The following is a 19,610-nucleotide window of genomic DNA, read 5'->3' as shown; positions in this document are numbered from 1 at the left end:
TTCTCAGGTATTACGTTGGCTTATGTTTTAGTGCAACTATTCGTTGCCAACTATTTTCAGAAATCTATATTTTAGTTTTAATCTGTCAGCACAGACTGACTTTGTTCTGTGTTTTTCCAATACACATCATGAGATAATGTTTTGTTTGGGTATTTTTTTTAATACTAGGAACTGTAGGTTATGTAGTACATCGTAGTGGACAGCAGGGGCACCAATGGGTTACGTTTCTAAATGTTATCGTGAGATTTCGCCAGTCACCAAATTCAACCCTTGAACCCTGATCGTGAGCGTTTGGAAAGGATTAAACCACTAAAGAGTATGTTATCTTATCTTTTTGTAAGGCGTTTATGCCTATCTGCTATTGGAGAGACCGCATGCCGCAGCGGAAGTAGGGCAATCACAATTCAATGTTGCAATCTAAGGACTTCAGCAGCTGTCAACTATAATAACAACGATGCCTCACCTGATCCGGGTAAAGTTGTTGTCCCACCACTTCTGTAGTGTAGTGCCCCACACTTGTGTAGGCTACGTCCCACTATTGAATGCTACTTATTATGCTAATGTCAAATTACAATTTATTCGACTATATCCATATACATTTCACCGTACGAAATGAAACAGCTTGCCAAACATGCACAGAAAAAGTCAGGGCTGCTTAGGCTACTGTTCTGACAAAGTAGGCCTTTGTTAACTAACCTACCAATTAGACAAGGTTTGTTGTCCACCACGTTATTGACTTTTGTTGTCTGTGCTATTCTGTGAAATCTGTAGACATATGTAGGCTACATTGTTTGACAGCATTTCTGACAACTCACTTGGCCACACCCCCTTAGAAAGAGAGGCTAATCTATCATGTCTCACTATTTATTTGTGCTCAGAAGGCTAGTAACTAATAACAGCCAAATGGTCACATGATTACGTACAGTAAATGCTATACTAGAGAATAGGCCTATGTGCAGATTATTATTGTTTTATTTCTTTGTCAATACCAGATTCGGTGGTGTCTTATGAGAAGATTCAATCCATGCTGTCAAGCAAGAATATCCAGCTGTTTGATGTGCGCAATCCTGATGAATTCCAAGCCGGACGCATCCCTGGCTCTATTAACATTCCATGTGAGTGACAGCTGAAATTCATCCCCAGAACCAACTGAAATGTGTGTGTGTGTGTGTGTGTGTGAGAGAGAGAGAGAGAGAGAGAGAGAGAGAGAGAGAGAGAGAGAGAGTGAATGTGTGTGTGTGTGTGTGTGTGTGTGTGTGTGTGTGTGTGTGTGTGTGTGTGAGTGAGTGAGAGAGAGATAAAGAGAATGTGTTAGAGAGAATTATTTTCTTACAGTGTCTTTTCCTGTTGCAGTGGATAGCCTGGAGCAATCACTGAAGCTATCTCCACAACACTTTGAGCTTCTATTTGAAGCAAAAGCCCCTGGGAAGGAGGATGACAACATTGTTTTCCACTGCCAAAGGGGTCGCAGAAGTGCATCTGCACTGGAGATCGCCAAGAGACTTGGCTACATGAGGTAGCCTGTCCCACATAACTATGACATCCAGTACACATTTCCTTCCCAATAAAGGCTAATCACATTTCTTTTTTTTTTTACCTTTCCCCTTTCTCTGTTTCAAGGGCTCGGCACTATGCGGGAGGATACAGTGAGTGGGCAGAACGAGACAAGTAAAAGGTCAAGATGGTTTGGCTTGTTTTGCCAACCATTAAAGAGGAAAAATGGAAGCCCTGCAGTTACTGTAACTGAATGTCAAACCGAAGGTCATTATATACTTCTGTGGGGAAATTATTGACTACACCCATAGACTTATTTTCAGTTCAGTGTGACTGGTTTAAAAAAATAAAGCAATATCTCTGTATCTGGTTAAGATTGGAATTTTGTTCACTCCGTTCCTGGACTAATTTGATTTCATTTTGATATGCACTGGGATAACACTGTTTAAGCCAATGTGATAATGACAATGTGCTGCTAATTTAGTCATTAAAGTTTATCTTGATGACCCATGTATATCAATCACTATATATATCTGTCACAATCAATTTCTGTGTTATTTTCATGTGCTGTTGATTAATTAGGTATCCTTATGTCTAGTGCTGGGCGGTATGACCAAAAATGTATATCACGGTATTTTTCAAAATTCTTACGGTTTCACGGTATATGACGGTATTTTTTGCATAATCAGATGTTCACAGCATTTTCTACAGGTTGAGAGAGGAATTGCTGCAGTACACTGACTAAGGATGGTCTATTTTACTGTCATGATGTTGCCTAGAATAGCTCCACACTAGTGGTAATGCAGTTTTGCATGGCCCCAGAAAATGATGCTGTTTGCAAAGAGCCACTTATGATTCTAATGAAGAATCTAATCAGAATGCAAAGACAGTTGCAGTCAAAATACAGAACTTTTACTGTGCAAATTTCACAAACATCTTGTATCAAACCAATACAAAAAGTAGTGCAACTTGCAATAATTACATTAGAAAATTATACAATTTAAAATAAAACCTCTCTGCTAATATGCTTACTCTGTCAAATAGGCCTATCAGAAACATGCCTTATTGTTATTGTGTGGTTTACATGACGTTAGTGGTAGGCTAACGTTAACTTCATGTGGATGTGGATGTCTTGTGAGGCTGCCATGAGCTTCGGTCGGTTCGCTAGGCAAAACATTAACAAAAAAGTTCGTTTTGGTGCACTGATGACAGTCAGGATCATTTCTAACTAGCCAGCTAGTATTGCTCAGTGCATGTCTATAACATGCTTTACTTGCTATCTGGATAATTTCAGCGAATATTCTTAAGGTGAAATGAATGATAAGAACATTAAACTTCACTGTGTTCGGTGGGTTGCTAACTAACGACATCACCTACTAGCCAGCTAGTTACAGCTGTTGAACAATCTCAATAGAATTTTCGTGACGGTAAATCCAGAAAGGGTTAAAGCGGAGCTAGTAATCAAGGATCTTTGGTAAATCCCTTTCAATGCAGTATCCCTTAACGTTTTTCTTTAACTAAAGAAACAATTTAAGGTATCCTGTGCAACACCCTTAAATAAACCCCTTACCTAAGGAGAAATTAAGCCTTAAGGGTCATATACTTCAGGGGAAAAACGTATGGTGTTTTGTGTTTACACTCACTATGCCTCGCAGTGGCACCATGCATGCGTGTGAAAAAGTCCCGTCTGAAACACTGTCGCGCGGCGCAGCGTTCCAAACGTTGTGTAATCAAATACACCGGTTTGGCGGTATATTAAAAAATTCATATCATAAAGAAAATATACACCGGTATACGGTGTGAACCGGTATACCGCCCAGCACTACTTATGTCCCACAGTGTTTTCAAAATGTTGCCCTTTACACCACAAGATGGCACCAATGTAACATGTTTCTCTGTTCTGGTAAAATGACACTCAAAAAAGTGCATGTTTAAAGCCCTGAACAAACAGGCAAGGCCACAGGTGCTGAAGAGAACATTTAGGCTTATCTGTATGGTTGTGGCCAACAGCAGCTTTGTGAAGAGGTGTCAACAACTCAGTCAACCTAAGGCTGCTCTGTTTCCCATCAGCCTTGACAGCTGGCACTATGTCAGCCATCTTCCCAGCTTCAGCCACTGTCAATCTACTCTATGTACCAACAAGGAAATAAAAACATTGAGGAGACAGGTCAAAACAGGGACACGGTACTTGTAAAAATGTACTGTGTGTATGTTAGTTAAGTATCTTGAAAACAGGGAATTTTACACATGCCAGGTGAGATTGAACGCAGAAGCATAGGTCTATAAAATGTCTTATTGTTTGTTGTTTCTTTTTTGCAGCATCGGCCTTTAGTTTGTAGCTGAATTGGATTTCATTTTTGTTGTTGCTGTTTATTCCCCCATCATTGTCCTCATCTTCTCCTCTTCAATGTCTTCTCCCCTTTATCCCACACCCTGAATACTGATCTAGAGTGCTGCCACAATAAATTTCGCTCAGCTCACCAACCCAGACTTTATCATGCTGAGGCATCTACTGGAGTGACATCCCCCAAGATCTCTGTAAAGCAGACTACCTGCCTGGGTCCAACACAAGGGCACAACAAGACCCCTCGAGACAGGTCAGAAATACCGTTTATTTGGAGACAGCTAGTCTGGAGGAAACCCTGTTAACTGACTTCATTATACCCCCCCTTTACCCGCCTTTGTTTGAGCATGCAAATGCATGGTAGTTATAGTAGATCTAGCATTTGAATAAACTTTGCCTCTGTGTAGTCTATCCTGCATGCGAGTCAGTGTGTGCGTGAGCGGTGTGGGTCAGCATCTACATCTACACAATAAAATCTTTGACGATGCCCCGGCTCGCAAGAAAGATATATCAGCTATAGCAAGGTCAAATCGAGTCTAATAAGTAGGCTCTCTCCAAAACTGTCTCTCACACAGGAGCTGTTTGCACCAGTGATCTCAGGTGAGGTTTATTTTGAGACAACCCGATAATAACCACTCACTGCGCGCGACGGAACTGCCCTGCTGGTCATTTTAATTTACAGGTAGGCTGATCACCCTAAAAAGATGAACCGTCACACACTGGAGACAAACAGAAGATTTCCCTCATACCAGTTGTCTGTTAATTTGCTGATTGAAGAAGGCATTCGTATACATGCTGTTAATCATTTCTTAGGTTTTTTACTCGGCAGACAGGCTATTCATCTTGCCCTTAGAGCATGCCGGTAATGTCGTTTAAATTTGTCAGTATAGGTAGGCTACTCGTTGAATTTGTTTATTGCCGTATTTCTACTCCAAGTCTTGGGGGGAAATAACTTTGTTTTATTTTGCAATACAGCTAAAAATAAAATGCCTGTCAGCAAACCCCTTCACAGCGTTTCATGAGTGTTTCCTCCCAGGCTACTTAGTTTTCGAACTGCCTTGGCTGTTCCGCTGGAGAATGTGGAAGAAGATGCGAGCTCTCACGCACCAAGAGCGTCTGCGCCACGCAAGAGCTCTCTGGAAACCTATAAGTCATGTGGCTTAGATGGAATTATTCAATACCGAAAAGAAGACGAGAATTATCATTTTCGTGCTTTAATGAGCCTCAGACTTCGAATTATCCCCCAGTGCGCCCGGAGAATGGGAGCCATCCCTGCTATGAGTAGGCTACAATTCGCACGACCATCCTTAAACCATCTAAGTTTTATCCTTCTGGAGCGGCAGAATTTCGAAGTGATTGTCTGCAAATTCAGCACTAGAAGAGCTTAAAAGGGGAAGTTTCAGGTAAGAGGAATGTAAAACTTATATGATAAATAATGTTTCTATAGTAATGCTATTAATGACCTTTGGATGAAGCATATGTTGTTTTTAATTTGTTATCTCGCATGAGTATGTGATTTCAAGGTGATTTTATCAAACCGCTATTATGTCATTTCTAACTCTTTCAGTTTAATCGTACTGTCCGTATTTTGATCGTATCTGTTGTATTTTGTCAAATGGTGACATTTTGCTAAGCTTCATTTTTAAGGAGGTATACAGTTACCTCAGGTATACGTATATACCTGGTTGACCCTTTTAACAGTGCATGCAATAAATGCCAGGCTCCATCATGTTTGCGCAGGCTTTGAAGCATGACGGTGTGGTTTCAGAGAGGTCTAATTGAGCACGGAATCGACACACCTTTATCACCCAATTACCTCCCCTCCACGTGAAAATTATAGGCAGATATTTGCATATCATTGTATCTGTTTTTGATGTTCCTACATTTGTGTGGGTTGTAAGAACACAGATAAATGTGTAATTTGAATGCCAAGCACTGGTGCGTCCCAGGTACAGAAGCACCTTTTCAGGACAGTGTAGAGGACAGACAAACGCATCACTGCCTCCCATACAGATGTGGGCTAAACAGAATGGGAGGCGGCTTTGCTTACATACACACACACACACACATACATACACACAGACACACACACACAGAGAAAGAGAGAGAGAGAGAGAAAAGCTATAATGAGAAGTCTTCTCCAGGCAGTCGTTTGGGCAGAACCATTCACCTTGAGTTTTTTTTTCTTTTGTCCTCTATTTTTCTCTTTTCGTTTGTAAGCCTTCTTCCCTTTCAACTTTTTCTGTTCAACAAAGGTGTGTCATTCTTGATATAACATACTTTGCAACAGTGGCACACTAGGGAAGCCTATGATTGGACATCCACTATGAGAAACATGATTCAGAGGGAATGATTTGTGTGTGTACACTGATTGAATTCTGATTCAGGTTCAGGTGCTTCTCTCTCTCTCTCTCTCTCTCTCTCTCTCTCTCTCTCTGTGTGTGTGTGTGTGTGTGTGTGTATGTGTGTGTGTGTGTTCCTTACATCCCTCTATCTCTGTATCATTGCAACTCAAGAGCTATGGCGGTGTTCAATGATGCTGAGTGGTCCTGGAACGACTCTTACCTCAGAATTCCAGATGGGAATTCCAGCATGGAACAGCTGGAGGCAGAGAGCGAGCGGAACTACTACGCCATGTTCTACTCCCTGCTTATCCTGGCCATTGTGTTCGGGAACGTGCTGGTGTGTCTGGCCGTGGTGAGGGAGCGCTCCCTGCAGACCACAACCAATTACCTGGTGGTGAGCCTGGCTGTGGCGGATCTACTGGTGGCCACCCTTGTTATGCCCTGGGCTGTCTACCTGGAGGTAAGTCTGGGTATGAAAGATGGGCACATCAAAGTGAGTCTTAATACAAAAGAGCCAAATTCCCCAATGGTGGCCGTATCAAACAAACAACAAAATACAACATCAAACTAAAAAGCTGTTAAAATGCCAAACAGTGAAGTCCTCCACTAGGCCTGATATAAGGTGGAGATAGCACACAGACCAGCTGGTGTCCCAAGAGCACATCTATGAATAGCTTTGAAATGCAAGTATGCTTGAAATGTTAGTGAAATGAAATGAAATGAAATGCTTGAAATGAAAGGACAAAATATTCAACAGGTCCAAATAAAGCCCTGTGTATATCAAAATATTTCACTTAAAACCGAACATAAAGAACAGTATTTTGTTAGAATAAGATTGGTTAAAGGGCTCTAGCTCTGCAGTCTGCTGGCACACAAGAGATAGGCCTACTATCATGATTCATGTGGATCGTGATATGAGTGTAGAGACATATGTGACTCGTGTCTCATGTTATCTAGGAAAAAGGAGGACTGGGATTAGGGTGTGTTTAGGCTTCAGACATTTGACTGGAATGATGGGAATGTTGTCGTATAATTTGCACCAGCGAGGGAGGTGAGCTGTCTGATGTTTCTACTGTGCTCGGGTGTTGAGATAAGGTGAATATGATTATGTTAATGGCTGAGCTTGGAGTGGGTTACCTTGAGTTTGAAGGTGACATTCAGCTTGTGGTTGTTGCTTTACTTTTGTTACATGTTTAAATGTAGGAGTGGAAACATGAGGGAAGTTAAATGTTGCTAAATATAATGCATGACGAAGGGAATCGATGAGCTAAGCTGTGACACATCATACTTATCATGTGTAAATCATTTTTACACTTTGCAAATGATACAGTATGATTAACGTAGGCGTAGGGCTCAGAGTTGAATCTCAGCTTCTTGTAGTCACCAAGGGTCAAGCATGTGTTGTAAGGAAAATTGAGTGCAAGCAGACAGAGGCAGGTTTAAAGACTAAAAATATATTAAAGCATATTGGTTAACAATGGTGTTAGAACTACAAGCTCGGAGACCAGCATATGAGCTCGGAGACCATATGAGCTCGGAGGCCAGCATAGTTCACCGCTTATGGCGGCGGCCAACTGAACCTCCAGAGCTGCGTCTTCCCTCTGCATTTAAAGCGCAGCCTATCCTCTTTGATTGTGTCAAGAGGAAAGAACTCATCATCAAATGATTAATTGTCCTCATGTGTCCTCATGTGGTTCTCATGAGTGTCTAAGTAACAATGAGTCATGTGAGCATTTGATTGACAAAGGTCACAAGAGCAGTTTGGTTGACAAAGGGTTTGGCATGATCAAAGGCTGGGGTGATGATTAAAATGAATGTTGAAGATTTCCACTACACATGCTGTGGTTATTATCAGGTCCTGTTGGTCACAGCCCGTGCATGTTGGGTCTTGGCCCTCCTCAGCACGGCCTCTGTCTGGTCGTGACAGTGACTAGGGTGTTATATTACGCTACAATTAGAGCAGGAGTAAAGGGAATCGCGAGTCCATCTGTTAGTGCCGGCAGACCTGGCAACCAGACTCCACCACTCTGCCCAACCACACATTAATCTCTGTCACAGGACTATTACCTCACCGCTCCTGAAACCACCTATGGCTGCGTCTGTCTCAAGATTCCTTGTGTGTGTGTGTGTGTGCACGCATGTTTGTGGAGGAGAAAGTCGGCTGTTCTGTGGTGCATCATCCTATGTGTTACACAAGCGTGGGTGTCTTCTCCTTAATTGCGTGTATTAGAGAGTGGCGTGTTTACATGTTACATGATCTCTCTCTCTATCTGTGTGTGTGTGTGTGTGGTGCGTGTGTGTGTTGAACAGGTGATGGGCGGTGCATGGCTCTTCAGTCGACTGTACTGCAACGTCTTTGTCACGCTGGATGTGATGATGTGCACTGCTAGCATCCTCAACCTGTGTGCCATCAGCATTGACAGGTAGGGTGGCCTGGGCATGTGTGTGTGCGCTCAGTGTGTTGTGATATTTATGTCTGTTCATTATCGCATTAATGCAGAAAAATTAGTTAACCTCATGTGACCTCCTGGTGGATCGAAACGTTATCTTATTTTACCTCTGGATAGATATTGTATTAATCCATCACATGAAAAAAGAGTGTGGAGATTAAAGTGCCTGCTGAATGGTAATGGGCCCATTACACATTTAAAGAGGTGCACCAAGAAAGACCTCTATATGTTGCGCTTCAAGGACACAGAGTGTTGCAAGCTAAAAGACATCTTTATTAGCAACTGAAGGCTGATGGATTGAAAGACACCTGGATGGCCGACCTGATGCTCCCCGCAACCCTCCCGGATCAAAACAGCTCCATCCTTCTCCAATCTCTGGGTCTGGTTGATGCCAGATCAGGCGCATCCATTCCTCTGGGCAGTACTTTCCAATTCATTTAGCAGAGTAGGCAACTCCAGAGGAATGGCGTATAAGACATCTCCTCCTGTCACAAGCTCTTTAAATATTTGATCACAAACTGTGCAGCCCTTAGAAAATTCAGCTCTGAAAACTTTTGTATGACAACAGCCCACCAAGGGTGCATTGTGCTTTTGTAAGTGTGTATCTTCATACATGTGTGTGTACGCATGTAAGAATGTGTGTTGAGTGTGTCTCTTTAGTGTGTTGTGTGTCTCTTTCAGTGTGTGCATACCAGTTTCCATGTCTGTATTTGTCCCTTGTTTATGTTCAATCACTTGCATTATTTAGTTGCCCTCTGTGCCCAGATCTTGTAACTTTTAATATTTTACCGCCTCGTGGGGTCTTTAAACCCTTGACCCTTTGCCTCCAAGCACATTCTTTTTTTCTCTCTCTCTCTCCCTCTATCTTTCTCTCTCTGTGACAGTCTCCTGTGTGGGCTTGCATTTGTTGGTTCATATGGTGATATTTTTGGGGTTGCTTCCCTGTGTGTGTGTGTGCAGTCGTTATTAATAGCTGGGGAATGAGCTCATCAGTGGCAGGTGCACAATTAACACTTGCACAAGGGGCACTCTGTGACAGCTTTGTTTTAATTTTGTGTGTATCCATATGAATCACAGAGAGGACGAAGAATGTGTGTGAGAGAGAAAGAGAGTGACAAACAAAAACACAGAAATTAGCAGAGAGAGAGAGAGAGAGAGAGAGAGAGAGAGAGATGGATACAGACAGATGGAAGAAAAGACACAGAGTGTGTGTATGCTTGGATTACTTCAGGGCTTTAGGCCTTGCCTTAATAGGATAAATATTGATGTTGGGGTGATTGTGCCTTTCTTTCCAATGAATGTTTGTGTTGTGTCCATCTGATGTGAGAACTGGAAAAACAAGGGTCTCAGATGCATGCTGGGAGAGAAATGGAGGAAGAGAATGAGGGAGAGAGTGGCTGCTCTCTTTGTTTTATTGTTCATCCTTGTTTGTTTTCCACGGCTTCACCCTCTTCATCCAGCGTTCTCACTATGGAAAAAAGGGAATTAATTACTCTGATAATGGCATCGATGCTGATGACACTAATCTAGTGATAATAAAACTCTCTGCTCCAAATTGGGTCGAGCTTAATTACCGCTCCCTCCAAGCCGATGCTCTGCCGCCCAGTTCTCAACAGCGCTCACAGATTCAATATTCTTGGCATAAACACCAGTAATTAATTTTTAATAAAGCAATGCTCTTGCCTTTTTTTTTGAGAAGGGGGATGGGGGTGGGTTTTACTGTGATGTACTTTTTGAAAAAGCCATGACGGACAATCTCAAAATTTTGATCATTCATGTTGATGCCAGCCATTTTGTAAACTCGCACAATTAGAGAATTGATTTTGCTAACCCTAATTAGCATTCCGAATATATGAGGCTGCAATTTCACCCTCCAGCTATTCCTTTCTCATCTCCTCTCTATTTTTATTTGGCTCCATTTGTCTTTGGCACATTCTCTCTTCCCTCTCTTTATTTCTCTATCAATTTCTCTCTAACTCACCATTTCCTCTCTCTCTCTCTCTTTCTGCCTCTTTGCTTCTTCAATCTCCCCTCTCTTTATGATTCTTTGTGTTGCTTTTTTCCCCTCTCCTTTCACTCTTCCTCCCCCTATCTCCCTCATTAATCAACCAAATTCTCTTTTAAACTATCTTAGAGACACAGATTAATAAAGAAGAAAGTTCTAGCTTTCACTCTCTTACCCTAACTGACGTCAGTCTACGCTTTTGTGTTCTAACCTTCCTGATGTGTGTGTGTGGTGGTGGACACAATGGAGGTGGTGATGGCTGTGTCATATGACATTGCATTCTCCCTCCCTGTCATTCTGTCCCGTCCTCTCTCTCTCTAACAATCTGTGTGAATGGGCTTTGTGTGATCTTTGCACGTATATCGCAGTGTGCTACAAAACACCTTTCTATGTCCTTCATACACACACACACACACTCATTATCTCTTTCTCACTCTCTCACAGACACTCTTGCCATCTATCTTTTTCTGTCTCAGGTACACTGCAGTGGTTGTGCCTTTGACATATAAAACAGGCCCTAAGCTATGAGGTTGCATGGGGGAGCCCCTCAGATATATTTTATGCCACCCCCCTGCACCAAGTTTAGGTTTTGTAGGAAAATCATAAATATAACATCAATATTGACTGAGATAAAAGTGTAAGAGACAGTAATGAAAACTTCTTATTGGATCCAGTCTCTTTACCCCCGGCACAAACAGCATTCAAACATTCTCAAACAATGTAGTTTTATCAGGACCACGGACAGCGCTGTTTGTTGTACACTGTGAAGAGATTTACAGTATTTATTCATTTTGAACATCATGCCGCACTGCATGTTAAAAAGCTAAAACCTGGAACCATGAACATATATTACAGCCAGAAAGCAGTTCAGGAATGAGGAGAGATATCAGAATTTGGATTTGAAATACAAAATACCATAGAGATCTCAGCCGAGGGTAGTAGCCCCAACAGCAGCTAAGCCCAATGTGACGGAGTACTGTCACTACAGGTGAGTATGCAATCTGACTGCCATACCAACGGGCCTGGCTCTTTGGCGTTGCAGTCAAGCTGCAGGATTAGTGCCCTGGAGACCCGGGTTCAAGACCGGGTGGGGTCACTGCTCTCTCCCTTCGCTACACCCAGAGTTACTTTGTACACCAGCTGTAGAGGAAGTACCCCAGCAGCAAGCAAGATCAGAATGCCCTCCAAACATTTCCTATAATATTAGGGACATTACACACAAGCACATGGAAAATGTAAGGCAGGAGATTGTTCACATCTAGTCAAAAAAGCAACAGGTTGATGCCAAAATAGGCTGGTAATGTGCTGTTTCACTGTATACAAAGATTTACCCCTCGTCACTTTTAACCGCCCCCTGAGTCACTTTATCCTGGTGTCATGCCTGATATAAAACTACCAAACCACAGTTCTCTTCCCCCAGTCTATGGCACTTTTACTCTTCTTCTCACTGTCACACTGCTTGTTTGTATCTTTCTTCTCCCCTCTCTCTCTCTCTCTCTGTCTCTCTCAGGTACACTGCAGTGGTGATGCCTGTTCTGTATAACACCACACACAGCTCTCGTAAACGGGTGTCCATCATGATCGCCGCTGTCTGGGTCCTGGCCTTCACCGTCTCCTGTCCCCTGCTGTTTGGGTTCAACACCACAGGTAGGCAACGTGTTTCCTTTACCTTCTGAAGGCAGATAAACCTCACATCAAGCTTTAAGTCAGCTTTAAAATACTCTCAGTTGGGTGAATCATTAGAGGTCTGTGTGGCTATCAGTAGTCTTCTCACTGTCACCTTCAGATAAAAGCCGCTGAGAGATTCCTGGTATAGCAGGCTGGCATAAGAGGAGGAGGATAAAGGCAGTATTGTGTTTCCTCAAACCCAGAAATAATGATAATAACAAAAATACCACCCAAAACAGGATATAATAAATATTAACCAAAGCTGCTGTTTCTGCTGTTGTTACCTAGAGCTAGCCTGGAAAATCCAGACCCTGAAAATCTAGAAAGATTAAGGGTCTGGCAAAAAACAATGTAATGGCCCAACTTGAGGGGCGGCAACAAGCATGCATTTAAAAATCTCACTGCACACAATTGGACACGAGACTTACTCTGAATTATTTCGGACTTCGACGCAATCGGATAACACTCAGAGCCGGACAGTAACTGAGTACATTTACTTGAGTACAGTACTTGAGTACAATTTTGAGGGATCTGTACTTTACTCAAGTATCATTTTTGTACTCTTTACTCCGCTACATTTCTATCCATAACCGTGAGTACCCGTTACTTCTAAAAAAAACAAAGGAAAAAAGAAAAATCTCGGAAACCCTCAATTTGTTGTTTCCCTCTCAAACGTGATTGGATTGTGCAGGCACCACTGATTGGGACAGCCTATCAGCAATTACCTTCAGCTTTCCACCAAAGTCAACTCCAGATTTAGATAAGAGACGAAACCATGGATGAAACAATGGATGAAGACGCAGCAGGTCCATCACGGGAATGTGCCAACCCGTGGCCCCACCTCGCCAGACTATTTCAATTTTCTGAACAAGTTAATGATAGTTTTCGCTTCAAGTGTTTCAATTACAAAATAGTATTTTGTATTTGAAATACGTATTTTAAATACATGTATTAGAAATACTGCCCATCCCTGGCAACATGGTAAAAAGATGAAAATGACTTTATCATGTTATTAACATTTTTCATAACTCCATGTAGGACGTTTCTGTACATAAATGTAAGCACTGTGGCAGTAGTAATGCAATATTTAGAAAATGTAGGCTACTCTTGTACTCTTGATACTCAAGTACTTTTAAAAACAAGTACTTTTGTACTTTTACTTAAGTAGACATCTGACTGTTGTACTTTTACTTGTACTCGAGTAAAATTTAGCAAAGGGTATCTGTACTTTTACTCAAGTAAAAGTGTACTCTGTCCGCCTCTGATAACACTACGACCAATGTGTACTGCCCTCCAACGTTGCAGCGCTGTCTTCATCAGTTTAGCAGGTTTCCCGGAATGTTGGGGTAAAAGTAACGTGCATCATTGCTCTTTGCCAGAGTGTCTGGCCAGAGCGTAGATCCATTGTGCTCTCGCGAGAACTCTCGATTTCCAGGGTAACCTAGAGCCAATTTGGACTATCCCACCATGCCTTCTTACCATGTGAGGAGTTCCAATCCACAACCCTAGTGGTGAGGTACCCAGGACGTTGTCTGGCCCAGGTGCCCAATAGATTTGGAATTTATCCCTTCACGTCGCTGGCAGCATTAAATCCTGGAACATATCTCTGCCAGGTTCTGTTTAGCCTACATTTAAATAAATTAATGTGGCAGACACTTCTCTCCAGAGTGACTAATAACGCGAGATCCAGAGGTGAATCGTGGATAGTGAAGCAAGCCATCGTCCCATCATGTTTCAAAGCTGCCACCATCATACCTGTGCCGAAGAAAACTGCTCCATCCTGCTTCAATGACTACCGCCCTGTGGCACTGACACCCATCATCATGAAGTGCTTTGAGCGGCTTGTCATGTCACATATCAAATCCATTCTCCCCCCCACCCTGGACCCCTTCCAGTTTGCATACCGAGCCAAGCGGTCTACAGAGGATGCAATCTGCTCTGCCCTCCACCCAGCCCTCACCCACCTGGAAAAAAGAGACTCATATGTGAGATTGCTGTTTATAGACTTCAGTTCTGCATTCAACACCATAATACCACAACAACTCATCTGCAAACTTGACAAACTGGGACTCAGTACCTACCTCTGCAACTGGCTACTGGACTTCCTCTGTCAGAGGCCTCAAGTAGTACGTGTTGGCAACAATACCTCAAGCAGCATCACACTGAGCACAGGGGCCCCCCAAGGCTGCGTGCTCAGTCCGCTGCTCTTCACCCTGCTGACGCATGACTGCACTGCAACCTACAGCAACAATCACATAGTGAAATTTGCTGACGACACAACTCTGGTGGGTCTCATCACCAAGGGCGACGAGACTCAATACAGGTTGGAGGTCGACCATCTGACCACGTGGTGCAGGGACAACAACCTCCTGCTGAACGTCAGCAAGACCAAAGAGATTGTTGTTGACTTCCGGAGAGGTCACACCCAACACCTGCCACTGACCATCGACGGTGCTGTGGTGGAGAGAGCGAGCAGCACCAAATTCCTGGGTGCACATCAGCGAAGACCTCTCCTGGACCACCAACACTGCATCACTGGCGAAGAGGGCTCAGCGCCGCCTGTACTCCCTGCGGAAACTCAGGCGAGCAAGTGCTCCACCAGCCATCATGACCACATTCTACCGAGGCACCACAATCGCTGTGTGGGGCGGAAGCTGCACTGAATACAACAGGAAAGCCCTGCAGCGCATAGTGAACACAGCTGGAAGGATTATTTGTGCTTCACTCCCCTCTCTGAAGGACATTTACACCACCCACCTCACCCGCAAGGCGACCAAAATTGTGAGTGATGCAAGTCACCCCGCTCACAATCTGTTTGATCTACTGCCCTCTGGGAAGAGGTACAGAAGCCTGCGCTCCCGCACTACCAGACTCACCAACAGCTTCATACACCAAGCTGTAAGGATGCTGAACTCTCTCCCTCCTCTCCCCCCTCCACCCTCAGCTACATAACATCCTGGACATTGGACCCACAATGGCCGCCTGCACTACTCCACTTGCACACTTGCACACTTGTACACTTTACAACTTGTTGTTGTTGTCCTGAAAACACAACACTTCTGCTGCTCTTACATAACTTGCACCACTATGCCACTTTCTTTCTTACTTAGGTCAAACAGAACTACCCAAGCCTTTTATTGGCCTGACTTTGCACTAGTATTTTATTGACTGTCTATGCTCAATTTCAACCAAATTTTGCTGCTCTTATTTTTTTCATTATTATATGTGCCCTCTTATTTACTTATTTACTTACTTTTTTGTTTACTTGAATGTTATGTTTGTCTGTGGACTTAAATTGGTAAAATATGTCTTGTCTTCACCGTGGGATAGTGAGAAACGTAATTTCGATCTCTTTGTATGTCTGGAACATGTGAAGAAATTGACAATAAAGCTGACTTTGACTTTGACTTTGATAGTGGATAAAACACACAGAGCGAGCGACGCGCTGTAAACTCAAACCTCAGCTTCAACTTGGCCTCCTCCACTCATCCAAGTGCCAGTGAACTGACAGCAGACAGAGGAAGATGTAAGAGCAGAGAAAGCAGCAGTGATAAACTTAAAGGAAAAAGAAAAAAAAGAGGGGCTTGGGGCTAAAAATGTATAAAACATGTCGATCCTCTCAGAAGAGTTGTTTCTCTAACTTACTTACATCACAGAGGGATGACTTAGAAAGACAAGAGTCTCGACTGAGACATGTTGAAATGCAGTAATGGTCCCAGATGAAGTCTAGATGAAGATGCATTCCCAACATTGTTTCTGTCTGGAAGAGGGAATTAACCATCTGAGGCAGTCCCAGTGCTCCGAGCTGGTTGACTCATACTATTCATTCCACACAGCCACAGCAGGCTAGGACATGCTAACCTATTTAATCAGGGCTTTCAGACATACGTGTAAGACCGGAGGTTCTGCGGATGTTAAACGGTTGGGCCGCATATCTGAACAACATAAACGGTCATATGGAAGTCCGAACTTAGCCGGTTGTTCTTCTGCTCCCCTCCTAGTATTTCCTCCGGACATTACGTAAATGTGCTGTGTCTGAACGAAGCGTAGAACATGCGGTTAAAATTCACACCTTCAGCATATACATGTAGATATATATAGATCAGCTATGCCACCCAAAAATACGAAGCTTTTTCATTATTCAGTCTAGGCAAAATAACTAGCCATACAAACTGGCAACTGGTGACCAGGCTTTCAAATGCGGATTTTACAGTGTAAAATAGCATTAGCTGTTAGGATATTGCCCAGGATATTGTCACAGCTAAACCTAGCTTCTATAATCTTCCAACCAAAGTTAGGAGTCATGTTGAATAGGCTAAGGGTGTGCCACACGGACAGTCGCATATAGGCACAGAATAGAATAAGTCACCATCACTGACTGTTAAGCTAATTGGGCTACCAATCTTGCAGTCGCAATAAACAATGGATCCGAGACATTTTCCTGTTCCTATATTCTGTTTATGTAGGCTAATGTATTTGTGAATGTACTGTAGCCTGCACATTGCAAAGAAATAAAAGATAAACTGTTGCATTTCCATACACATAGAAATGAACATTGCGAGACACTTATCTCTTCTATGATCTCATCCCAGAAAACAATTCTTTGACTTGTTAGTTTTTTTGAACATTTATTTTATCTATTGACATAGCAAACATGATTAATTGAATCCACATATCCTTGCACTTGCAAAACTATTTTTCACTAGCCTAAAACCGTGAGACTGAAAGCTAATTGCGTTCACGTTCCTCTTAAAGTGACAGGCACTCAATTAGATTTACACACCACAAATGTGATGATATTAAAGACAAGTGTAGCCTAATCATTTAAATATCAATATGATGTATTCAAATTACTAAATATGTTTAGCTATTAGTAACCATGCAGATCATAAAATACTATAAATAATTAACAATATAAGTTTATAGTTTATATGAATTCCAAAATATGACAACCATCACTTATTATGTGTGTGTATGTGTGTGTGTGTGTGGAGGGTCAATCAAATTCTATGATTGCCACTGATGTGAATGATCTCACAAATCACACAAACCAAATAAAATTTAAAAATAATCGCAATTGTATCAAAATCGAGATTCTTCACTTGCTATTGGTATTGAAACAATAATGTTGGTATTGTGACAACAGGAGTTGTGAATGTGTCCCCACCAAAGCTGAGACCAAACCTACGCCCTTTAATGTGTTTATTTGAAGCACACATACAAATACTGTAGGTCAGCTTGAAGTATGCGCACTTACGTGACTACTTCAAGTATTAGCCGACGCACAATAGATTTTTCTTCTTTAACCTACATAGCCTAATGCATACATTTTGTAAACAAAAACAGCAGCTGTGACAGCGGCCGCATATATTCTGCGTCATATCTCACCTCTTGCGAACTCTGCGAGCCCCCACCCCTCACTTGACAACCACACAGAGATTCTGTAATGTGTGTGTATGTCGTTCACACATAGGTCTGTAAAAGGTCAGTATAAGGTCCGGAGGTTAGCATCATATCTGAATCACCCAAAGGGTAGGACCTCCGTTTGACAAACCTACGCATATACTCCGGAGGTTATATCTGAAAGCCCCTAATGTAACAATGGTCAGCAGGTGCTGAGCTGTGGTGTGAGTTAACCTCATTACTAAATGGCCTTAGAGACATGATTTTGATTGGTGCTTAGCATAAATGTGTTTTAGCCTCACCGTTCGCTGATGGCTGGAGGTACGAGTCTGAGATGGGACTGCACCTGTCATAATATTAGCCTGGTTTCATCAAACCCCCTCACTTCATAAATAGGGTCTGGGAGTGGTCCAATGGGGAATGTTTCCGATCTAAGCACCCTAATTAGCATGGACTTGGCATTAACTTTGAAATCAGTGGACCATCTTAACCAATTGTATTGATCAAGGATTGCTGACGTTACTTGGTACTTGCCTCCGACCTTTGTAGAATTGATAATAAACTGCACTGGCAGTGAGGAATCAACGCTGTGTAAATTTACACATTCTGCCGGCTGCAATCCTTTGATGTTTGCTAGCATTGCTTCTACCTCATCTAGCTCTACCACTTTTGATTTTGAAACAGTAACATCATCCCCTCTGGTCACTGATTAGTTTGCCTGGTAGCTGCGGGAAATGTTGAGATTTCCAGACCGATATCTCAGTGAGAAAATGAATTGATACAGACGGGCAGAGCCATAATGCAGGTTATTCAAATATGTATGAACTGAGTAGCCTAGAAATCTAGACGCACCCTAGCGGCAGCAAATTATATTTGCTGCCAGGCTAGTCTAGCAACTCTCCGTTGGCTTGTGAGCTCGAAAAATTAAACTTCTATCAGGCCAATCAAATCGTGTATAGAGTCGTTAGTAGGGGTATAAAGATTAACCGATACGTATTGGTATCCGTTTTTAACGTGTAAGATACGGCTACATCAATACGTGAAGCCCCGTATCGGAAAAAAACTGAAATGAATCGGTCGTTTTATCGATTTACTTGTTATGAATTGGTGCACAACCTTTTCTGCTCGCTCAGACGCTCATTTACGTTCCAAGCACCGCGTTCACCCCACTTCTGGTTTTAAAACTATACGTGGCACGGAATTGTGGGTAATGCAGTTCGTTTTTGGTTACATTCATTGCCCAAAGTTGTCAAATGACCTCATTACCCATACATCTATTGCAACTTAAGCATGTGACAACTTGCACTCGGTCGGCTTTTGTTTTTCGAAATCCAGCGCGAAATTAAGAATTTACAGCATTCCTAAACAGCAACGATAGTCTGTAGAGTAGCTTTACCTTTGATGAAGGGATTTCCTTAATGTTAAATAATAATTTGGCCCTTGCTGCTAAAACGATGCATAAATTATTAGCCAATGATTTTGTTCATATTCACTCAGACTTGTGGCATTTTAGGTTTCTGCATTAGGTCTACTGTTGGAACAAAATAAGCCCTGAGAGTTCATTGATTTGTAGGCCTATTTTATTCTTGTAGGGTAGGCTAGGCCTATATGAGAAAAGGCCAAGAGCGTCTTAAGCATTTTTTTTTTTTTTTTCGGTATTGTCTTACCTCAACAAGGCTACAGCTTCATGAAAACAATCAGATATAACTATAAAATAATATATAAATAAAAATTTATTTTTATGTTGTATTTGGCTGCTGTGTTTGACTGAAATGTAGACTATTCTTTTTTCATTTCAATACAGTATATGAAACAAACCTCAGTTTAGATAATCATATTCACACATTTTGTTGCCTAATTGACAACCATGATAATTGATAATATAAAATGAATGTGCACCT

General features: G+C 42.2%; 2 protein-coding genes across 7 annotated transcripts in view; both read left to right on the top strand.

Moving 5' to 3' along the window:
* Positions 1–135: 135 nt before the first annotated feature.
* On the top strand, positions 136–2,000 carry si:ch211-161h7.8 (thiosulfate:glutathione sulfurtransferase). 2 transcript variants are annotated; one of them, XM_042068904.1, is made up of 4 exons: positions 136–472; positions 993–1,115; positions 1,336–1,516; positions 1,621–2,000. In XM_042068904.1, exons 1-4 carry the CDS (start codon positions 319–321, stop codon positions 1,670–1,672), a joined length of 510 nt encoding a protein of 169 aa, XP_041924838.1. In that variant the 5' UTR covers positions 136–318; the 3' UTR covers positions 1,673–2,000. The 2 variants fall into 2 exon arrangements, with proteins under 2 accessions (XP_041924838.1, XP_041924839.1); XM_042068905.1 differs by having other exon boundaries at positions 207–472; positions 1,354–1,516.
* Positions 2,001–3,325: 1,325 nt separating this feature from the next.
* The window catches only part of drd3 (dopamine receptor D3), a 26,721-nt gene continuing 10,436 nt past the window's right edge, over positions 3,326–19,610 (top strand). Inside the window, exons 1-5 of one of the 5 annotated variants that reach the window (XM_042068899.1) lie at positions 3,326–3,748; positions 3,944–5,241; positions 6,355–6,643; positions 8,494–8,606; positions 12,149–12,285. In XM_042068899.1, coding sequence (XP_041924833.1) covers positions 6,359–6,643; positions 8,494–8,606; positions 12,149–12,285 — 535 coding nt within the window. In that variant the 5' untranslated portion in view covers positions 3,326–3,748; positions 3,944–5,241; positions 6,355–6,358. Of the gene's footprint in view, positions 5,242–6,354; positions 6,644–8,493; positions 8,607–12,148; positions 12,286–19,610 lie in introns of all 5 variants that reach the window. The other 4 variants (XM_042068898.1, XM_042068897.1, XM_042068900.1 and 1 more) reach the window with 4 other exon arrangements.

The sequence above is a fragment of the Alosa sapidissima genome, chromosome 17 (assembly GCF_018492685.1).
Source record: "Alosa sapidissima isolate fAloSap1 chromosome 17, fAloSap1.pri, whole genome shotgun sequence".
In the NCBI taxonomy this organism is placed as follows: domain Eukaryota; kingdom Metazoa; phylum Chordata; class Actinopteri; order Clupeiformes; family Clupeidae; genus Alosa; species Alosa sapidissima.
This window is presented reverse-complemented; position numbering and strand designations above follow the sequence as displayed.

Excerpts from the sequence above, each read along its gene's own strand:
- si:ch211-161h7.8 (XM_042068904.1), top strand. The coding sequence starts at position 319 with ATGTTATCTTATCTTTTTGTAAGGCGTTTATGCCTATCTGCTATTGGA. Across the intron at positions 473-992 it reads CGATGCCTCACCTGATCCGG|ATTCGGTGGTGTCTTATGAG; the intron begins GTAAAGTTGTTG and ends TGTCAATACCAG. Across the intron at positions 1,116-1,335 it reads TGGCTCTATTAACATTCCAT|TGTCTTTTCCTGTTGCAGTG; the intron begins GTGAGTGACAGC and ends ATTTTCTTACAG.